The sequence below is a fragment of the Mustelus asterias genome, chromosome 28 (assembly GCF_964213995.1).
Source record: "Mustelus asterias chromosome 28, sMusAst1.hap1.1, whole genome shotgun sequence".
NCBI lineage: Eukaryota > Metazoa > Chordata > Chondrichthyes > Carcharhiniformes > Triakidae > Mustelus > Mustelus asterias.
This window is the reverse complement of record NC_135828.1, coordinates 18,781,188-18,801,707: the sequence shown is the minus strand read 5'-3', so window position 1 is coordinate 18,801,707 and position 20,520 is coordinate 18,781,188. Positions and strand designations below refer to the sequence as shown.

At 47.5% G+C, this 20,520-nt stretch overlaps 1 protein-coding gene across 2 annotated transcripts in view; it reads right to left on the bottom strand.

Moving 5' to 3' along the window:
- LOC144480296 (transmembrane protein 273-like) overlaps positions 1–20,520 on the bottom strand; it is a 66,747-nt gene that overhangs the window by 26,095 nt on the left and 20,132 nt on the right. Inside the window, exons 1-2 of one of the 2 annotated variants that reach the window (XM_078199643.1) lie at positions 2,836–2,948; positions 2,163–2,219 (exon numbers count right to left, since the gene is read on the bottom strand). In XM_078199643.1, coding sequence (XP_078055769.1) covers positions 2,163–2,219; positions 2,836–2,848 — 70 coding nt within the window. In that variant the 5' untranslated portion in view covers positions 2,849–2,948. Of the gene's footprint in view, positions 1–2,162; positions 2,220–2,835; positions 2,949–20,520 lie in introns of those variants that run through there. The other variant, XM_078199642.1, reaches the window with a different exon arrangement.

The following is a 20,520-nucleotide window of genomic DNA, read 5'->3' as shown; positions in this document are numbered from 1 at the left end:
TGAGATTAGAATTTAGAAGAATGAGGGGGAATCTTATAGAAACATGTAAGATTATGCAGGGAATAGATAAGATAGAAGCAGGGAGGTTGTTTCCACTGGGCGGGTGAAACTAGAATTAGGGGGCATGGCCTCAAAAAAGGGGAAGCAGATTTAGGACTGAGTTGAGGAGGAACTTCTTCACACAAAGGGTTGTGAATCTGCGGAATTCCCTGCCCAGTAAAGCAATGAGGCTACCTCATTGAATGTTTTTAAGGCAAAGATGGATAGATTTTTGAACAGTAAAGGAATTAAGGGTTATGGTGAGCGGGCGGGTAAGTGGAGCTGAGTCCATGAAAAGATCAGCCATGATCTTATTGAATGGCGGAGCAGGCTCGGGGGGCCAGATGGCCTTCTCCTGCTCCTAGTTCTTATGTTCTTATTAAGTAGGCCATTCGACCCATCGAGTTTGCTGCACCATTCAATGAGATAATTGAATGTGATAATCCACAGCTCCACTTATCCCCCTAACCCTTGATTCCCTTACTGATTAAAAATCAGTCTATCTCAGCCTTGAACATACTGCAAAGAATCTCGCTGATTGGTATTGGTAAACAGAGGGCATGGAGAGTGGCAGTGATGGTGTAACCTAGTAGATTTACATTGACTAAGGAAGACATGTATCCATAAGGCTTCTTTCACAGCCTCGTAGGGTAACCCAAATCATTTTGTCATCAATAAAATACTTTTGAGGTGTAGCCCCTGTTGTAGTGTAGGAAAACTGGCACCCAAATTATGCACAGCAAGCTCCCATACAACATGAATGACTATTTTGAATGGATTTAAGAATATCTTCTCCATGGAAGCAATCTATTTCAGGGGAAATCAGTATGCATATCTCACTCAGAGTAGGAGAGAGCAGCAGATCAATATTATGTTATAGTTATTAAAGCTGCAAAATAGCAGTAAAGAGTTTTGCAAACTGTCAGAGGTCCAGGTCATAAGCTGGAAATGCCACTCCCAACACTTGAGCAGGAAGCTGGGGCTGATACTTTGGAGCAGGACTGAGGGGGGTGCTGCACCGTTGGCGATGCCGTCTTTCAATTGAGACATTAATCCCTGTGCCATGTGGACCATAGATTCATAGATTCCCTGAAGTGCAGAAGGAGGCCATTCAGCCCTTCGGGTCTGCACTGGCTCCCTGATAGAGCATCTTACAAAGGCCCTATCCCCGTAACCTCACACATTTACCATAGCCAATCCATCTAACCTACACATCATTGGACACTAAGGGGCAATTTAGCATGGCCAATCCATCTAACCTACACATCATTGGACACTAAGGGGCAATTTGGCATGGCCAATCCATCTAACCTACACATCATTGGACACTTAGGGGCAATTTAGTATGGCCAATCCCCCTAACCTGCACATCTTTGGACACTAAAGGGCAATTCAGTATGGCCAATCTACCTAACATGCACATCCTTGGACACTAAAGGGCAATTTAGCATGGCCAATCCACCTAACCTACACATCTTTGGACACTTAGGGGCAATTTAGCATGGCCAATCCACCTAACCTGCACATCTTTGGGCACTTAGGGGCAATTTAGCATGGCCAATCCACATAACTTGCACATCTTTGGACTGTGGGTCTCCATTTCAGAGGGCAGTTGCGAGTCAAGCACATTATAGTGAGCCTGGAGTCACATGTAGGCCAGATCGGGAAAGGACAACAGATTCCCTGCCCTAAAGGACATTAGATGGGTTTTTACAACAATCGACAATGGTTTCATGGTCAACATTAGGCCTTTAATTCAAATTGCACCCTCTGCCATGGTGGGATTCGAACCCAGGTCTGCAGATCTGGTTCTGGATGACTAGTCCAGTGACAATACCACTACACCACTGCCTCCCCAATTATTCATGTCACCAATTCTTGATCGTGGACTTGGCTCTGGGGAATATTGAGTGATGGATATATAGTCGAGAGCTCAGATATGTTGATGATTGCTCTTACAAAGAGGCATTCAGTGTGACTGGACTGTGTGAAGTTAGAGAGCTATGTACATGGCACTTTAACATTGCATTGTGTAGTCACACTGAATACAGTCACCACAACTAAGCAGAATCCAGTGCGGGAGGATGTATTCTTGGCAGCTGAACAGAACAACAATTATTTACCTACTTCATCTTCATTCTTCGCTGCCCCATTGGCAGATGCTGTTGTTGTGAAAAAACCTGCAAGAGAAATTAATTTGAAAACACCTCAAAAAACACTCAACAGAACAAAACTACAAAGGGTGGCACAGCAGTGAGCACTGCTGCTCACCAAGGACCCAGGTTCAATTCCGGTTTCATGTCATTGTCTGTGTGGCGTTTGCGCGTTCTTCCTGTGTCTACGTGGGTTTCCTCCGGGTGCTCCGGTTTCCTCCCACACTCCAAAGATGTGCGGGTGAAGAAGTTCCTCTTCAACTCAGTCTTAAATCTGCTCCCCCTTATTCTGAGGCTATGCCCCTTGGTTCTAGTTTTAGGGACTCTGCCTTAATAGTGACAGTTCCTGACTCCTTTAGTGTTGAAGCAACTCGGACACAAATCAAATCTTCAAGGGTGCAGAATCCGGTGAAATCGGAGGTTCCTGGCGAACCTCTCAAGCCACCAAACTGACAATAACCACTAAACTTGAAGGAGTGGCTAGATTTCAGTGAATCAAATGTATTGTGGTCTGGTCTGCAGAGCAGGCACAGAGAAGCGAATAATGCAATGATTAATTGCATTGATAAAGTACAAGGTTATAGCAGCAAACACTCACTTAAAAGGACAGCGAGTAACACTGAACACTTTCTCTTTCTCTCACCCTCTATTTCCATCTTTGCCCAGTTTCACCTCTCTCTTTGGGTGCGCACAGCTCGCTCTCTGTCAAGCTACAGAACATGTCACATCTCTACTTCCTTATCCCAACCCTCAGCTAGCTGGCTTCCTGGATTAATGTTCAGGACTTTTTTTTTTAACTCTTTCAGGTCCATTGTGGCAGTGGATCGGGTGGGAGCGGCTAGATTTTGATTTGGTCTCAGCTGAAGAAAGTTCTCTCCCTTTAAAACTCAGCTGCGACAGTGAATGTTTGCCAAAATCAACTCTTTTACAACACAGAAGGGCGTGACAGAATGCTTGTATCTGTGGTTATATCCATATCCCTGGAGTAGGAGGAGGTGGCTCCCACTGGTATGTTTCAGATATTAGGGCGGCACGGTGGCATAGTAGTTAGCGCTGCTGCGTGACAGCGCCAGGGACCCGGGTTTGATTCCCGGCTTGGGTCACTGTCTGTGCGAAGTCTGCATGTTCTCCCCGTGTCTGCGTGGGTTTCCTCCGGGTGCTCCAGTTTCCTCCTACAGTCCAAAGATGTGCAGGTTAGGTGGACTAGCCATGCTATATTGCCCTTTAGGATCAGGGGGTTAGCAGCTAAATAAGTGGGGTTATGGGGCTAGGGCCCGGGTGGGATTTTGGTCGCTGCAGACTTGATGGGCCAAATGGCCTCCTTCTGCACTGTAGGGATTCTATGATTCTATTCTGCAGTTGGTGGGTTCTGAGAGGCTGGTGCACCTAGGGTGCATTATCAACCTTGAGAATGACATTTCAATCCTACAGTGCAGAATGAGGCCATTTGGCCCATTGAGCCTGCGATCCCATCCCGGCCCGATCCCCTAACCCCAAGCATTTACCCTGCTAATCCCCCTGACACTAAGTGGCAATTTAGCACGGCCAATCCACCTAACCCACACATCTTTGGAGTGTGGGAGGAAACCGGAGCACTCGGAGGAAACCCACGCCAACATGGGGAGAAACTCCACACAGACAGTGACCTGAGGCCGGAATCGAACCCGGGTCCTTGGCGCCGTGAGGCAGCGGTGCTAACCACTGTGCCACCTTGCTAATGTGTTATGTTGCCTTTAATGTTCCAATTTGTATCTGTTTTGCCTGCTTTTGTTACAGTGGGCCCAGAGTGCCCTTTTCAAATGGGGCAATTAATGGGTAATGGGTTAACACAAGAGGTATTTGTCCTGTCACACTGAAGAGACTTTCATCTGTCCTGCCATTTCCCTATATCCTATTTTTAAGTTTCAAATACCTTCCAGCCTTTCATAACCTAATGTCAAACGGTTCAGAGGAAATGAGGCAAATTAGTTTTATGCAGGTTATGACCTGAATGCAATGGGAATAGATTTACATAAAAACATAGAAACCCTACAGTGCAGAAGGAGGCCATTCGGGCCATCGAGTCTGCACCAACCACAATCCCACCCAGGCCCTACCCCCACATATTTACCCGCTAATCCCTCTAACTACACATCTCAGGGACAATTTTTAACCTGGCCAATCAACCTAACCTGCACATCTTTGGACTGTGGGAGGAAACTGGAGCACCCGGAGGAAACCCACGCAGACACGAGGAGAATGTGCAAACTCCACACAGACAGTGACCGGAGCCAGGAATCGAACCCGGGACCCTGGAGCTGTGAAGCCCACCACAGCAGAAATTTAGAATCAATAAAAATCTGGAATTTACAATTATCTACTTATAACCAGTATGGTAAAAACCCATCTGGTTCACGAATGGCCCTTTAGGGAAGGAAATCTGCCGTCCTTACCCGGTCTGGCCTACATGTGACTCCAGAGCCACAGCAATGTTGTTGCCTCTTAATCTACCCTCTGAAATAGAAGAAGATAGGAGCAGGAGGAGGCCATTTGGCCCTTCAAGCCTGCTCTGCCAATCATTCCGATCATGGCTGATTGTCCAACTCAATAGCCTAATCCTGCTTTCTCCCCATAACCTTTGATCCCATTCGCCCCAAGTGCTAAATCTAGCCGGCTAGAGAAACATAGAAGATCTTAGAATCTTAGAAACCCGACAGCACAGAAAGAGGCCATTCGGCCCATCGAGTTTGCACTGACCACAATCCCACCCAGGCCCGACCCCCATATCCCTACATATTTACCCACTAATTCCTCTAACCTACGCATCCCAGGACACTAAGGGCAATTTTAGCATGGCCAATCCACCTAACCCGCACATCTTTGGACTGTGGGAGGAAACCGGAGCACCCGGAGGAAACCCCACGCAGACACGAGGAGAACGTGCAAACTCCACACAGACAGTGACCCCAAGCTGGGAATCGAACCCAGGTCCTTGGAGCTGTGAAGCAGTAGTGCTAACCACTGTGCTACCATGCCGCCCCGGGTCCCTGGCGGATAGGAACGGGAGGGGAGATAGGAGCAGGATAGGGGCAGGAGAAATGACCTAGCAAGCCACTCAGTTCAAAAGAAGGGCAATTAGGATGGGCAATAAGTGCTGGTAACACCCACGTCCCTTGTTGAGGAATTTGCTTCTCTCGTTATGTCTGGTCGTGCATTTTCTGTCGTAATAGCTCAAAGTCTAACTTCTCCTTCAGCTGATCTGACAATGACCTCAGATTTATGGAAAATAAATTTTAACACAGCCACTGGGGCGCAATTGCACAATTTTCATGCCATTGGTTTCGACATTGTATCATATTCCTCAGAGAGGGAAATAATGAAAGTGCATCTCTTGGACTGATACCTTGCGGTGGGTGGAAAGTTAAAGGCACGGTTGAGCAATCTTTTGAGGGGCAAACACAGAATACATCTCCTGGACATTGCAGAGAGCAACACAGATTAACATCAACCGAGGCCAGTGCAGGAGGATAGCCATCTGATGGAATCTCCAGGGATATCTCCAACCAGCATTAGGAGCAGAATCACAGATTCCTTACAGCGCAGAAGAATCATAGAATCCCCACAGTACAGAAGGAGGCCATTCGGCCCATCGAGGCCGTACCGAACACCAGGTCTTATTCCTGTAACCCCACACATTTACCCAGCTAATCCCCCTGACACTAAGGTCAATTTCACATGGCCAATCAACCTAACCCGCACATCTTTGGAGTGTGGGAGGAAACCCACGCAGACACGGGGAGAAAGTGCAAAATCTGCACAGATAATGACCCGAGGCCAGAATTGAACCTGGGTCTCTGGTGCTGTGAGGCAGCGGTGCTAACGACTGTGCCACCGTGCCACCCAGAAGAAGGCCATTCAACTCATCATGTCTGCACCGGCGCCCCAAGCGATCATCATGTCTCAGTGCCTTATCCCCGAACCCCTGCACATTGTTTCTATTCAAATAATCATCTAATACCCTCTTGAATACCTCGATTGAACCTGCCTCCACCTCACTTCCAGGCAGCGCATTCCAGACCCCAGCCACTCGCTGTGTGAGAAGGTTTTTTTAATCACATCACATTTGCTTCTTTTGCAAATCACCTTGGGTGGGATTTTCCGGCCGATCCCACCGGCTGGATATCTGATCCCACCAATGGGGACACCCCGCGGTGGGTTCGCCAGTAATAGAGGGTGCGACAATGGGAAAACACGTTGACTGCAGTTGGACTGGTAGATCACACCGCTGGCCAATGGTAGTCCACCTCCGCTTCCACAAAACATTCTGGAAGATCATAGAATCCTGAGAGTACAGAAGGAGGCCATTCGGCCCATTGAGTCTGCACCATTTATCTGAAAGAGGATCTTACCCAGGCCCATCCCTCCAAGCTATCCCTGTAACCCTGCACATTTACCATGGCCAATCCACCTAACCCGCACACCTTGGACCCTGAGGGGCAATTTACCATGGCCAATCCACCTAACCCGCACACCTTGGACCCTGAGGGGCAATTTACCATGGTCAATCCACCTAACCCGCACACCTTGGACCCTGAGGGGCAATTTAGCATGGCCAATCCACCTAACCCGCACATCTTTGGACTGTGGGAGGAAACCGGAGCAACCAGAGGAATCCCACGCAGACACAGGGAGAACGTGCAGACTTCACGCAGCCATCTGTGACTGTGCAGAATCTGCACATTCTCCCCGTGTCTGTGTGGGTTTCTTCCGGGTGCTCCAGTTTCCTCCCACAGCCCTGAAAGAAATGCTGGTTAGGTGGATTGTCCATGTTAAATTCTCCCTCAGTGTACCCGAACAGGCGCCGGAGTGTGGCGACTTGGAGATTTTCACAGTAACTTCATTGCAGTGTTGATGTAAGCTTACTTGTGACATGAATAAATGAAAGCTATAACTTTTGCGAAATCGCGTCCCAAATATTGGGCTGAACTTCCCACTTGGAGGGGCTACAATTTCAATCTGTAAAAACAAATGGGTGAGAAAAGAGTGGGGGGGGCTATTCTCCTGAATTCCCAGTACGTGTTCCAGTCAGGTATGGCTCTAAACTCTGCAAAGTACCCTGTAATTCTAGAACCTACAATGGCTGGTGTTCAGTTCGGTCAGGTACCACAACTAAATTGGCTTTATTGTCCAATTACTGTAGCAATTCCTAAACACTGTGGAATGTACAAGTGTTGAATGGAGCAAATAAATAATTTGGTGCAACTAACATTATTGTTGATGGAATTATTCTGAGACAAGACAATGGATGGGATTTTCCGGCTGCGCTCACCCCAAAACCGAAAAATCCTGCCCGACGCCAACAGACCTTTGCATGGTCTGTGCACCGCCCCCCCCACCGACCCTCCCCCCCGCTCTCTGCCATTCCCATGGCGGGCGTGACAGGAAAATTCCGGTCAAAGACTTTGCAAGGGGTTAAAGCATGGGAGCCGAGGCTGGAATTTCCCCATCCCGCCCACCACAGGAATCGTATCGGACGGGACACGAAACATGCAAAGATCCATTGACCTTGGGCAGGATTTTCCGGCTTCGGAGCGAGCGCGGCAGGAAAATCCCGCCCAGTGTTATGGGTCTACGAGAGATGGGTCTGAATGGGAGCTCGCCGTAGAAAACCTCTGGGGAAATTAAAACAGTACAGTTGCGTTTGCAACCTCACCGAGGAACTTGGTATGAACTGTGGCCACGGATATCCAAAGGGCTTTTGTCAGGGGGTTAGGGAAGTTGTAGGTGTTACGAGATGAGGAAGGGCAGAACGGGGATGGAGGGGGGGGAACATCAGGAGAAGCCATGGGTGCACAGGGCAAGAATGGGATTGAGGACAGAGTGCCACGAAGATGTATGAAGATTACAGGCTCTCAGTTCTTCTTCCTTCCCGCCTCCACAGAAGAGTTATATAAGGAAAGGGCGTCCTCCAGAATCTTGCTACTGTTATTTAAAGATTATATGGAGCTTATATTGCCTTAAGCAATAGGGGCTGAACGTTATGAGAGAGATTCACAACTCAAAACTTGCATTAAGCTGCTTAAGCGCAGTTTGGGGCAAAGAAGTTGTTGATTTAGGTACAAGTGAGGGTATAGTGATACTGTTTAACCAGATGTATGAAGTGTAGTACACAACTCATGCATTCACACAATACAGGTCAATCTACTTCCTGTCTGTATATTCACTCAGCAAGCATGAGCAACCAAGGAGTTAAAATATTTGAGCACTGCGCTTTTCAGCTTTGCATTTTGTCAACAAACTCTCAGAAAGATTAGAGCTCATGGACACGCACTGTGTGCGAGAATTAGTTTGACATTACAAGCCCGGTGAGCGTCTACTGTTCATTTTTTACTTACAAATGCAAAATGCCATTAGCCATGTCCGGATTTCCAATTAGGCAGGTACGGTTCGCCGCTAATTTATTGGACGCCACTGGCTCACCCCAGGAAGCACATTGCACGATTGGAAAACACACTAGAAAGTAGCTCAAAATCTCGCCCCTGCTTCTGGCTGAGGATTGAGCTTTGCAAGGCAGAGGCAGTCAGCTGGTAGAGTGAGCAGGAAGGAACAAGTTGCCTTTGAGAGTAGGTTTGAGGTTCAAATTGTGCTGCGGGGTGTTATGGTTCAAGTCGGAAACTCCAAAATGTTTTATGGAGCCCACCTGAATCATAAGTCTTTGCACCTTGAATTTGGCTGGGGATAAGCATGAGATGTTCCACTTTAGGTCTGATTCATAAGACCCACTAGGGAGCTTATATCAAACAAAGTTTATTTAAGAATATAGTTAACATGTACAGTAAGAAAATTAGCAAGAACTTTTATCAATTACAAACAAGAAACAAAACAAACAACTATAATGTATAACTCTTAATGGATATCTCTAATGTGTTCCAATCAAACCAAAACCCATTGACAATAAAAACCCTTTTCACAGGTTTGACACAGCACAGTCTACTGCTCATATGATAATGGAAATTTACGTCCCTTGGTTGAAGCCTGCAGTTCTTTGGATTCACTCCGAACAGTTTGAAGACAAGGCGGCTCCCCAAAGCACCGGAGAGACTTTGGTCCAGCCCCCAACAACAACAGATTTTCACCCTTTAGGAAACCAACAGAATTTTCAAAACAACAACAGGGAGAGAGGGAAAACACTTCTTTTTAGCGTGCTGTCCCTTCTGAAACCTGCAGCTTCAAACTGAAACTGAAAATGAAATCACCTGACCTGCCCACAGTTTTTTTTTCTCCTTCCCAGCAATGACATCACCTAAGGTTGTCAGCATGAAATTAAAACATCTCTTAAAGGTACACTAACATCACAGGGAATAAGTCAGGCAGAAGCAAGGGGAAAACATTTGGGATAAAATTCAATTTCAATTTTGATTTCAATTTTGATTTTGATTTCAATTTTAATTTTGATTTTGATTTTGATTTCAATTTCAATTTGAGATTCAGTTGATTGTCCATTTAGAAATTCATTTTGGGTTACATTGCTTGGTCGTTAAAAAAACATCACACGTAAATGAATAATAACAGGAAGAAACAAAGAAAATGATCCCATTGCAGACATCTAACTTTAATTAAGCAACTTTTAAAAACCATTCCAATGCATTGGGAGAATCAGTCAGTGAGTCCAATCATGGGTACGTAGCCTTATGCGTACATCAAACTCCTGTTACAAAAGAGAAAATGCTGGAAAATCTCAGCAGGGCTGGCAGCAACTGTAACGAGAGAAAAGAGCTGATGTTTCGAGTCCAGTTGACCCCTTGTCAAAGGGTCAAAGGGTCATCTGGACTCGAAACGTCAGCTCTTTTCTCTCCTTACAGATGCTGCCAGACCTGCTGAGATTTTCCAGCATTTTCTCTGTTGGTTTCAGATTCCAGCATCCCGCAGTAATTTGCTTTTATCTAAACTCCTGTTACAGGTTGTGATAAAGAAGGGCACAAACATGTTCAGGAATTGTTTTGTCCTGCGTCTGAGGCATTGTAGCCTTTTCCCGAATCCAACCAGCGGGAATACTGAAACAAAGAGTGATTCGCATTGTTCAAAGCATTGGTGTTAAAATTCTTCGAGAGCAGATTTCATCAGGAAAAGTCTCTTCAAATAACTTTCCCTGTCTGGGTCAGTTATCTCTGTACTCTTAAAGATTCTGCTTTCCTGACACAACACTATCCAGCCAAGGACAGCAAACCCAACTGCAGCCACATAGAAGGACTTCATGATTGACTGTGTGATCTACTCAAAAGGATTTTAATTATCAGAGAATCATAGAATCCCTACAGTGCAGAAGGAGGTCATTTGGTCCATCAAGTCTGCACCAACCACAATCCCACCCAAGCCCTATCCCCATAACTTCATGCATTTTCCCTAGCTAGTTCTCCTGACACTAAGGGGCAATTTAACATGGTCAATCCACCTAACCTGCACATCTTTGGACCATGGGAGGAAACCGGAGCACCTGGAGGAAACCCACGCAGACACGGGGAGAATGTGCAAACTCCACACAGACAGTGACCCAAGCCGGGAATTGAACCCGGGTCCCTGGTGCTGTGAGGCAGCAGGGCTAACCACTGTGCCACCGTGCTGCCCATTTCTGAGGTAATATAGTGGTGCATGTCCCTTGGCCACCACACTTGTATAACTGTTCCTTCCAACTCACTTTAGTGGGCGGGATTTATGGCCCAACCCGGCGCATGTTTCGCGGTGGTAGGGGTTGGCTTGGCATTAACCGGGGGCAGAATCTTCTGGTCCCGCCATTGTCAATGGAGTTTCCTGTTGAATGCACCCATCGCACTGTGACACATGGCAGGGGTGGGCCATCGGCGGGACTGGAAGATCCCGCTGGCGTCAACAGCAGCAAATTATCTACCTTGACACCTAGATGCCTTTTTTTTATTCATTCGTGGGACATAGCTGTCTCTGGCTGGCCAGCATTTATTGCCCATCCCTAGTTGCCTTTGGAGGGCAGTTGAGAGTCAACCACGTTGCTGTGGCTCTGGAATCATATGTAGGCCAGACCAGGTAAGGGCGGCAGATTCCTTTCCCTAAAGGGACATTAGTGAACCAGATGGGTTTTCCCGACAATCGACAATGGTTTCATGGTCATCAGTAGATTCTTAATTCCAGATATTTGTTATTGAATTCAAATTCTACCATCTGCCGTGGTGGGATTCGAACCCGGGTCCCCCAGAACATTAGCTGATCTTCTGGATTGATAGTCTATCAGTAATATCACTAGGCCATCGCCTCCCCATCACCTGTGGTTAGTATTTCAATGTCCACTTCCTGAATATTTCCAGGAACAACATCATTAACTGGCCACTTCCTAAACCCTATCAACTAATTCCTTCATCCTCCTTTCAGGCCCCGACGTTAGAAATAGACATTAGAAATCTTAGAAACCTGACAGCACAGAAAGAGGCCATTCGGCCCATCGGGTCTGCACCGACCACAATCCCACCCAGGCCCTACCCCCATATCCCTACATATTTACCCACTAATCCCTCTAACCTACGCAACCTATGTTGCTTGAACTGAGGGTATAGGGGTCATTTGCCATGTAGAGTAAAGTAAAGTAAATTTTATTAGTGTCACGAGTAGGCTTACATTAACACTGCAATGAAGTTACTGTGAAAATTCCCCTTGTCGCCACACTCCGCCGCCTGTTTAGGTCAATGCACCTAACCAGCAGGTCTTTCAGACGGGAAGAAACTGGAGCACCTGGAGGAAACCCACGCAGACATGGGGAGAATGTACAAACATCACACAGACAGTGACCCAAGCCGGGAATCGAACCCAGGTCCCTGGCGCTGTGAGGCAGCAGTGCTAACCACTGTGCCAGCGTGTTGCCCACGAGCAGCGATTAGAAGGTCCTTTTGGGAGGTCAGCCTGACATACGTGGGCGTTTTACAGACTAAAATAGTGTGATCCAAACACAATGATGGAACAAGTGCTCCTGATGAACAGATATGATGCACATTAATATATACTGGCAGAACCATCATGTAACACTTTGTAGGTTTAGCCTTTCAGACACGCCACTTTCTCCAGAAAACTAAAAGCCCTGCCAGCTGCTAGCAATTCCTAGTATTCCGGGAGAAATGATCTGTCAGACACGGAGCAATCCTTATACCATTTAGGGAATCAATTTGTCTCATGCAAAGGGAAACATGACACACTGCAGGCTGAGAAGCATTGCTCGATGTTCTGCGGAAATCCTGTGATTATTCTTACTCCCAAATCCTGGCTGACTATGAGGAATGCCGGTGAAGGAAAGATAATAGTTTGACTCTACTCAATATGAAATGAGATGCACAAATCTGGCAAATAATTCCCGATTAAAACATGGAATCATTCTTTCAGTCCCAAACATGCTTGAGTGCATCTGTTAAAAAAGGAAATTTGACATGTCAGCTACAACTCTCACTAACTTTTACAGATGCACCACGGAAAGCATCCTTTCCACTTGTATCACAGCTTGGTATGGCTCCAGCTCTGCCCAAGACCGCAAGGAACTACAAAAGGGTCGTGAACAAAGCCCAGTCCACCCACTCAAACCGACCTCCCATCCCACTGACCAAAAGAGAAAACGCTGGAAAATCTCAGCGGGTCTGGCAGCATCTGTACGGAGAGAAAAGAGCTGACGTTTCGAGTCCAGTTGACCCTTTGTCAAAGCTGAAAGGCAGAGAAAAGTGGGAGATATTTATACTGCAGGGGGAGGGAATGAAAGATGAGTTGTAGCCACAGAAACCAGGGGAAAGGCTGCTAATGGCAGCTCACAGAGAGAATAGAAGGTGTGAATGGCCAAACGGCAGAGAAGCTGAAATCAGAGGGTAAGCTGTGACTGATGAAGATGTGGGGGGAGCGGGGAGAATGGGTGGGAGAGAGGTAAAATTGAGAAAAAGGGGGAAAGGGGAAGCAAAGGGTTGATCTTTCTCTGGACCCTAGCTATGACCGTAACACTACATTCTGCACTCTCTCCTTTCCTTCTCTATAAATTTTGTCTGTATAGCGCGCAAGAAACAATACTTTTCACTGTATACCAATACATGTGACAATAATAAATCAAATGAAATTAAAAATTGGATTCTCCCCCCCCCCCCCCCCACCGACCCCCCCAACGTTAAATCTCTCCGTTAAGCTCACTTATACATGGTAGATATCGATTGTGGGAAGCATTGGAAGTTCAGTGTCACAAGTAGGCTTACATTAACACTGCGATGAAGTTACTGTGAAAATCCCCCAGTCGCCACACTCCGGCGCCTGTTCGGGTAACACTGAGGGAGAATTTAGCATGGCTAATGACCAGCACGCCTTTTAGACTGTGGGAGGAATCTGGAGCACCCGGAGGAAACCCACGCAGACACGGGGGAGAACGTGCAGACTCCACACAGACGGTGACCCCGGGTCCAAAAGTGAACCCGGGTCGCTGGCGCTGTGAGGCAGCAGTGCTAACCACCATGTCTGTAGCATGTCTGAAAGCATGTCTGTAGCGTAGCAGTCACCCTTTAGCTGAATCCTCGCATGTTAACAGTTAGTGCCCACTAGCTGGTGAACAGAAAGCTTGAACGTAACAGTGTGAGGGGCTCAGGCTATAAGACGGCAACAAAGTTTAATTTGGCAAGTTTCTTCTACTTAATCATTTAATGCTACTCGCCACACTAACAGTCTCCTGTGAATATTTGACATTTAGTGAAGTCATGGATCCCACTGTCAAATTAATCATGTAAAATGTTTTGTACAATGTGCGCCTTTTGACTTTCTGATCTAGATTTATCTGATACATATGTGGAGCCTGATTTTTTGTTTTTCCCCAACTTATCTGCAAGCACATATTGGGGCCATAAATTTACACGTTGTCAACCCCTCCCCCACCACATCCTGCACCAGATGTGCTAGAATTCACTTAGAATAGAATCATAGAATCCCTACAGTGCAGAAGGAGGCCACTTGGCCCATCGAGTCTGCACCGACCACAATCCCACCCAGGCCCTATCTATTCCCATAACCCCATGGATTTACCCTAGCTGGTCCCCCTGACACGAAGGGGCAATTTAGCAGGGCCGATCCACCTAACGCGCACATCTTGTGGGAGGAAACCCACGCAGACAGAGGGAGAACGTGCAAACTCCACACAGACAGTCAACCGGGAATCAAACCCGGGTCCCTGGCACTGCGAGCCAGCAGGGCTAACCACTGTGCCAACTTCTCATCTTGTGCCAGGTCATTAGAGTGAGCTGCGTGAGAGATGCTGGATCTGTCTGCATTCTCAGATGGGCCGCACCCACCACACAACTCAAAAGAACAGGAGGATCAGTCCTTCCTGTTGCCCTGGCCAATATTCTGTCCTTCAACAAACATCACTAAAACACACTATCTGGGCATTATCTCATCGCTGTTTGTGGGAGTTTGTTGTCCGCAAATTGACTGCGACATTTCTTAACATTACAACACTGACTACATTTCAAAAGTGCTTGGCTGCACAACACATCGGGACATACAGAAGTCATTATGGTGGCACAGTGGTTAGCACTGCTGCTTCACAGTGCCAGGGCTCAGGTTTAATTCTGACCTTGGGTGACTGACTGTCCGGTCAGAATCATCGACTTACTGTACTTGGGTTGTGCAAAAGTAAGCTTCTTGCTGGTAAGTGTCAGCGCTGAGCAGTCAGAACTTCCCACTGTTATCACATCCTGTACCTCCCACCTTCCTTGCTCATTCTCAGTAACCTTTTCTGAAACGCCCTCTTTTTTTCTCACACACAATTATTGCAAAACAGCTGTCGTGTGGCAGCGTCAAATCTGGGCCACTACTTAGTGGTGAAAAAGATTCAGCAATGGGATTTTTATCCCACTGAGTAGTAACCTGTATTGACTGAGTAGTAACTAACCACATGACCATAGTATCTCTACAGTGCAGAAGGAGGCCATTGAATCTGCATCGATGTCAACCCTACCCAAGCCCTATCCCCATACCCTGCAAATCCCCCTGTCACTAGGGTTAATTTAGCAAGGCCAATCAACCTAACCCTGATGCGCGATTAAATCACTCGGGAGGCTGGATCGTACCCGGGAAATAAAGGCTTTTATTAGTAACAAGAATGGAGCATACTGCTTAACAATACAATGATGTGGAGATGCCGGCGTTGGACTGGGGTAAACACAGTAAGAAGTTTAACAACACCAGGTTAAAGTCCAACAGGTTTATTTGGTAGCAAAAGCCACACAAGCTTTCGGAGCTGCAAGCCCCTTCTTCAGGTGAGTGGGAATTCTGTTCACAAACAGAGCATATAAAGACACAAACTCAATTTACATGAATAATGGTTGGAATGCGAATACTTACAACTAATCAAGTCTTTAAGAAACAAAACAATGTGGATGGAGAGAGCATCAAGACAGGCTAAAAAGATGTGTATTGTCTCCAGACAAGACAGCCAGTGAAACTCTGTGGGGGTTCCAAATAGTGTGACATGAACCCAATATCCCGGTTGAGGCTGTCCTCGTGTGTGCGGAACTTGGCTATCAGTTTCTGCTCAGCGACTCTGCGCTGTCGTGTGTCGCGAAGGCCGCCTTGGAGAACGCTTACCCGAATATCAGAGGCCGAATGCCCGTGTGGTACATTGGGGAAACTATGCAGACGCTGCGACAACGGATGAATGAACACCGCTCGACAATCACCAGGCAAGACTGTTCTCTTCCTGTTGGGGAGCACTTCAGCGGTCACGGGCATTCGGCCTCTGATATTCGGGTAAGCGTTCTCCAAGGCGGCCTTCGCGACACACGACAGCGCAGAGTCGCTGAGCAGAAACTGATAGCCAAGTTCCGCACACACGAGGACGGCCTCAACCGGGATATTGGGTTCATGTCACACTATTTGTAACCCCCACAGAGTTTCACTGGCTGTCTTGTCTGGAGACAATACACATCTTTTTAGCCTGTCTTGATGCTCTCTCCATCCACATTGTTTTGTTTCTTAAAGACTTGATTAGTTGTAAGTATTCGCATTCCAACCATTATTCATGTAAATTGAGTTTGTGTCTTTATATGCTCTGTTTGTGAACAGAATTCCCACTCACCTGAAGAAGGGGCTTGCAGCTCCGAAAGCTTGTGTGGCTTTTGCTACCAAATAAACCTGTTGGACTTTAACCTGGTGTTGTTAAACTTCTTACTAACAATACAATCCCAGACTAAAGGGTCACTAGGCAGTGCAGTGACCTTTATACTCCTACAGGTAGGTGGAGCCAACCGGAGTGTACCACAGAACAATACCAACAGGTGGAACACCCCAACCCTAACCCCAACAGTAACAAGAGTAACATATGTACAGGTACCCCTAGTGATCACCATCTATGGTTTAGTACCCATAGTGGTAACCATCTATGGTTCACCACAAACCCGCACATCTTTGGACTATGAGAGGAAACCGGAGCACCTGGAGGAAACCCATGCAGACATGGGGAGAATGTGCAAACTCCACACAGACAGTGACCCGAGGCTGGGAATCGAACCCTGGTCCCTGGAGCTGTGAGGCAGCAGTGCTAACCGCTGTGCCACCGTGCCGTCCTGCCATTAGCCTTGGTGAAGTAAACAATACTGTGTGGATGGAAGGAGATGTTATGGCACTATTTCAGAGGAGAGAAAGGATGGGTTGGGGACGTGGGTCGGCGGGGGTGGCGGGGGGGAGGGAGGTTTGGGTGAGAGCTCTCTCTGGTGTTCTGGCCAATATTTATCTCTCAAACAACACCATATAAAGATGTTCTGATGAAGACCACATTGCTGCTTGTGGGAACTCACTGTGTGAAAGTCAGCTGCTGCTTCCACTGCGTGTCAACAGTATCTTACACTTGAAAACCTCTTCAGTGGCTGTAAAGTGCATCAGGACATGTTGAGATGATGAAAGGCCCCGGCTGGAACTCTCTGGCCTCGCACACCCTGCCAGCGAGAATGGAGAACTTGCCGCTCAGCCAAACCTCCATTCACAGCAGCGGGACTGGAGAACCCCAGCTGCGGGCGAGAGAGTGGAGAATTCCAGCCATTGTATAGATCCAAGTATTGTTTTCTTCACCAAGTGGGGTGGCACGGTGGCACAGCGGTTAGCACTGCTGCCTCACAGCGCCAGGGACCCGGGTTCGATTCCTGGCTTGGGTCACTGTCTGTGCGGAGTCTGCACGTTCTCCCCGTGTCTGCGTGGGTTTCCTTCGGGTGCTCCAGTTTCCTCCCACAGCCTGAAAGACGTACTGGTTAGGTGCTAAATTCTCCCTCAGTGTACCCGAGCAGGTGTGTGGCGATTAGGGGATTTTCACAATAACTTCATTGCAGTGTTAATGTAAGCCTACTTGTGACACTAATAAATACACCTTAAAGTGCAGACCTTCAACGCGAAAGCAAGCTCCCTCATGCAGCTGTTCTGTTTGTCACACTGGTGATCTTATTTGGTGGGTGTCAGGGGAGAATGAGATTAGCAGAGTCTATTCACAGGGTTTCTTGGAAATCTGTGCAGTGTAATTGGTCAAACTCAGAAAGTATAGTTTCACTTCCTCCAGACACACACACTCTCTCAGTGCAGTGAAATCAGATTGGCTGCAGCTAACAGGAATGCTACTCAATACAGGATTTACTGGGACAATTCCAGATACTGCTGTCTAAACAATGCAATGAGAATTTAGCACCTAACCAGCATGTCTTTCAGACTGTGGGAGGAAACCGGAGCAGCCGGAGGAAACCCATGCAGACATGGGGAGAACGTGCAGACTCCACACACTGACAACAATCCCACCCAGATCCTATCCCCGTAACCCCACGTATTTACCCTGCTAATCTCCCTGACACTAAGGGGCCAATCCACCTCACCAGCACGTCTTTCAGACTGTGGGAGGAAACCGGAGCACCCGGAGGAAACCCACGCAGACAAGGGAGGGGAAAATGTGCAGACTCCACACAGACAGTGACCCAAGCTGGGAATCGAACCCGGGTCCCCGGCGCTGTGAGGCAGCAGTGTTAACCACTGTGGCACCGTATCGCCCCACCGTTAGCCTTGGTGAAGAAAGCTTGCATCTGTACAATGGCTGGCAGTCTCCGACCTCGCCCACTCACCTGATGAAGGAGCAGCGCTCCGAAAGCTCGTGATTCCAAATAAACCTGTTGGATTTTAACCTGGTGTTATGAGGCTAAACAATGCAATGGTCCGGTATAGGGCGCCAATCGGATAAAAAATCTGAGAAGGGTGTTCGTATTCAAATATACTACAAATAATGTTCGCAGCATAAAGGGTTAATGTTAATTATATAAATATACATCTTAGTGACTGCGCACACCAAGCTTCTGCTGCAGCGAAGATGGAGAATTTGGGGCCCAGCCGAATCTCCGTTCACTGCAGCGGGATTGGAAAATCCCAGGCGAGGGCGGAGAATCCAGCCCATAGTCTGCAGGATCAGTGATATACGACCGCATGATAACAGAGCATGGAGAGAGAGAGCTGCTTCTATGTAGAGCCTCATACTGGATCTATACTGTAGGTGAGTGTAATACTTATACTACAGATCTATACTGTCGGCTAAATCTTACCGAAAAAAACAGCAAAGTGTTGTGTCCAGCAAGAAAACCAGTTTACTCTCCAGATCTTACGACACGCTGACCAAAAAGAACAAGGGGGAGTGTTTCATGCCATCATACAGGGGGATAGGGCCTCAACACCCTGGCAAAGCCCAGCTGACAGAGATGGACTGCCATCCTTAAGGGCCCCCCTGATCATAACCTGAGTAAACCTCCTCCCTTAGCACACCGTGGAGGTCTCAGGACTGGGACGTGGGTGACCGAACCATCAACAGTGGATTGAATCAATTCCCTCCCGGAGTTGATGGCGGGAATTTAATAGGTCCAGTACCTGGGCTTCAGACAGACAAAGCCAATTTAACACCATGCTCAGCCATTGCCGAGGGTGGTAGAATGGTTTTTGCTGCGCCGTTCTGTAATCCCATGGCTGAGGGAGTTGGCGGTGTCAATAGCACCACACTCCAGGTGGCACAGTCATTGTTTGGGTTAACTGGTAGCACCAATACCCAAGAGCTCCTTTCCTCCGCTGGCAAGGCATCCTTGTAAGAAGTCTCACAACACCAGGTTAAAGTCCAACATGTTTATTTGGAATCACGAGCTTTCGGAGCGCTGCTCCTTCATCATACTTACCAGATCATTTGCACTGACCTGATGAAGGAGCAGCGCTCCAAAAGCTCGTGCTAACAAATAAACCTGTTGGACTTTGACCTGGTGTTGTGAGACTTCTTACTGTGCCCACCCCTGTCCAACGCCGGCATCTCCACAACAAGGCATCTTTGGGCACTCCTTTTCTCTGGCTTGGTGCCAACTGGGCAACATTATAGTTGAATGGGCCAAAGTTAATATACGCCCAAAATATTGCAAAGTTGCACAGTGAAGGTATTGCAGAGTGCAGGGAAAAAGCTGAACACTGTTTCACACTTAACATTTCATTCCCTATAGCCTGGCATTAAAGAGATTAAAGTATCATTTTCAAAGTTGGTGAGAAGATTCCAAGCAGCATTTCCCTCGAACAATGGAAATTTAAGTGGTAGACCTCAGAAACTTATAAGCTAACAGGACAACAGCACTTTAAAAGGGGTAATTCCATTCCAATTCCAATTCTGTTCCCGCAATTAGTGGTGCACTAAGGCAGACTTTTGTCTGTTTCCACAGCCAGTAGTTCCCGGAACAGATCACTAGTCTGTCACCAGGGGCTTATAGCTTGAGGGGCGCCACTCCACATCAAGCGTGGCTGACCAGTAGTCTCTCCCGCTCTTACCGCCAGCCATTGGCGTGTTTGGAAAGATTTAGCAGGTTGACACTCAACCTGTTTGACCGCGTTATGAACGCACCTTCCTCGGCCATCAAGTCCTGGGGTGGGACTGGATCCCGGAGCTTCTGGCTCAGAGGCAAGGATGTTACCCACTGCGCCACAAGACCTCCAAAAGGGGTAATACATTTTATGGAATATGGGTGTTGCTGGCTGGGCCAGTATTTATTGCTCATCCCTACTCGCCCTCCATTTCAGAGGGCATTTGTCAACCACATTGCTATGGGTCTGGAGTCACATTTTTAAAATTCATTTGTGGCTCATGGGCGTCGCTGGCTGGCCAGCATTTATTGCCCATCCCTAGTTGCCCGAGGGCAGATGAGAGTCAACTACATTGCTGTGGGTCTGAAGTCACATGTAGGCCAGACCAAGTAAGGACAGCAGATTTCCTTCCCTAAATGGCATTAAGGGCGGCACGGTAGCACAGTGGTTAGCACTGCTGCCTCACAGC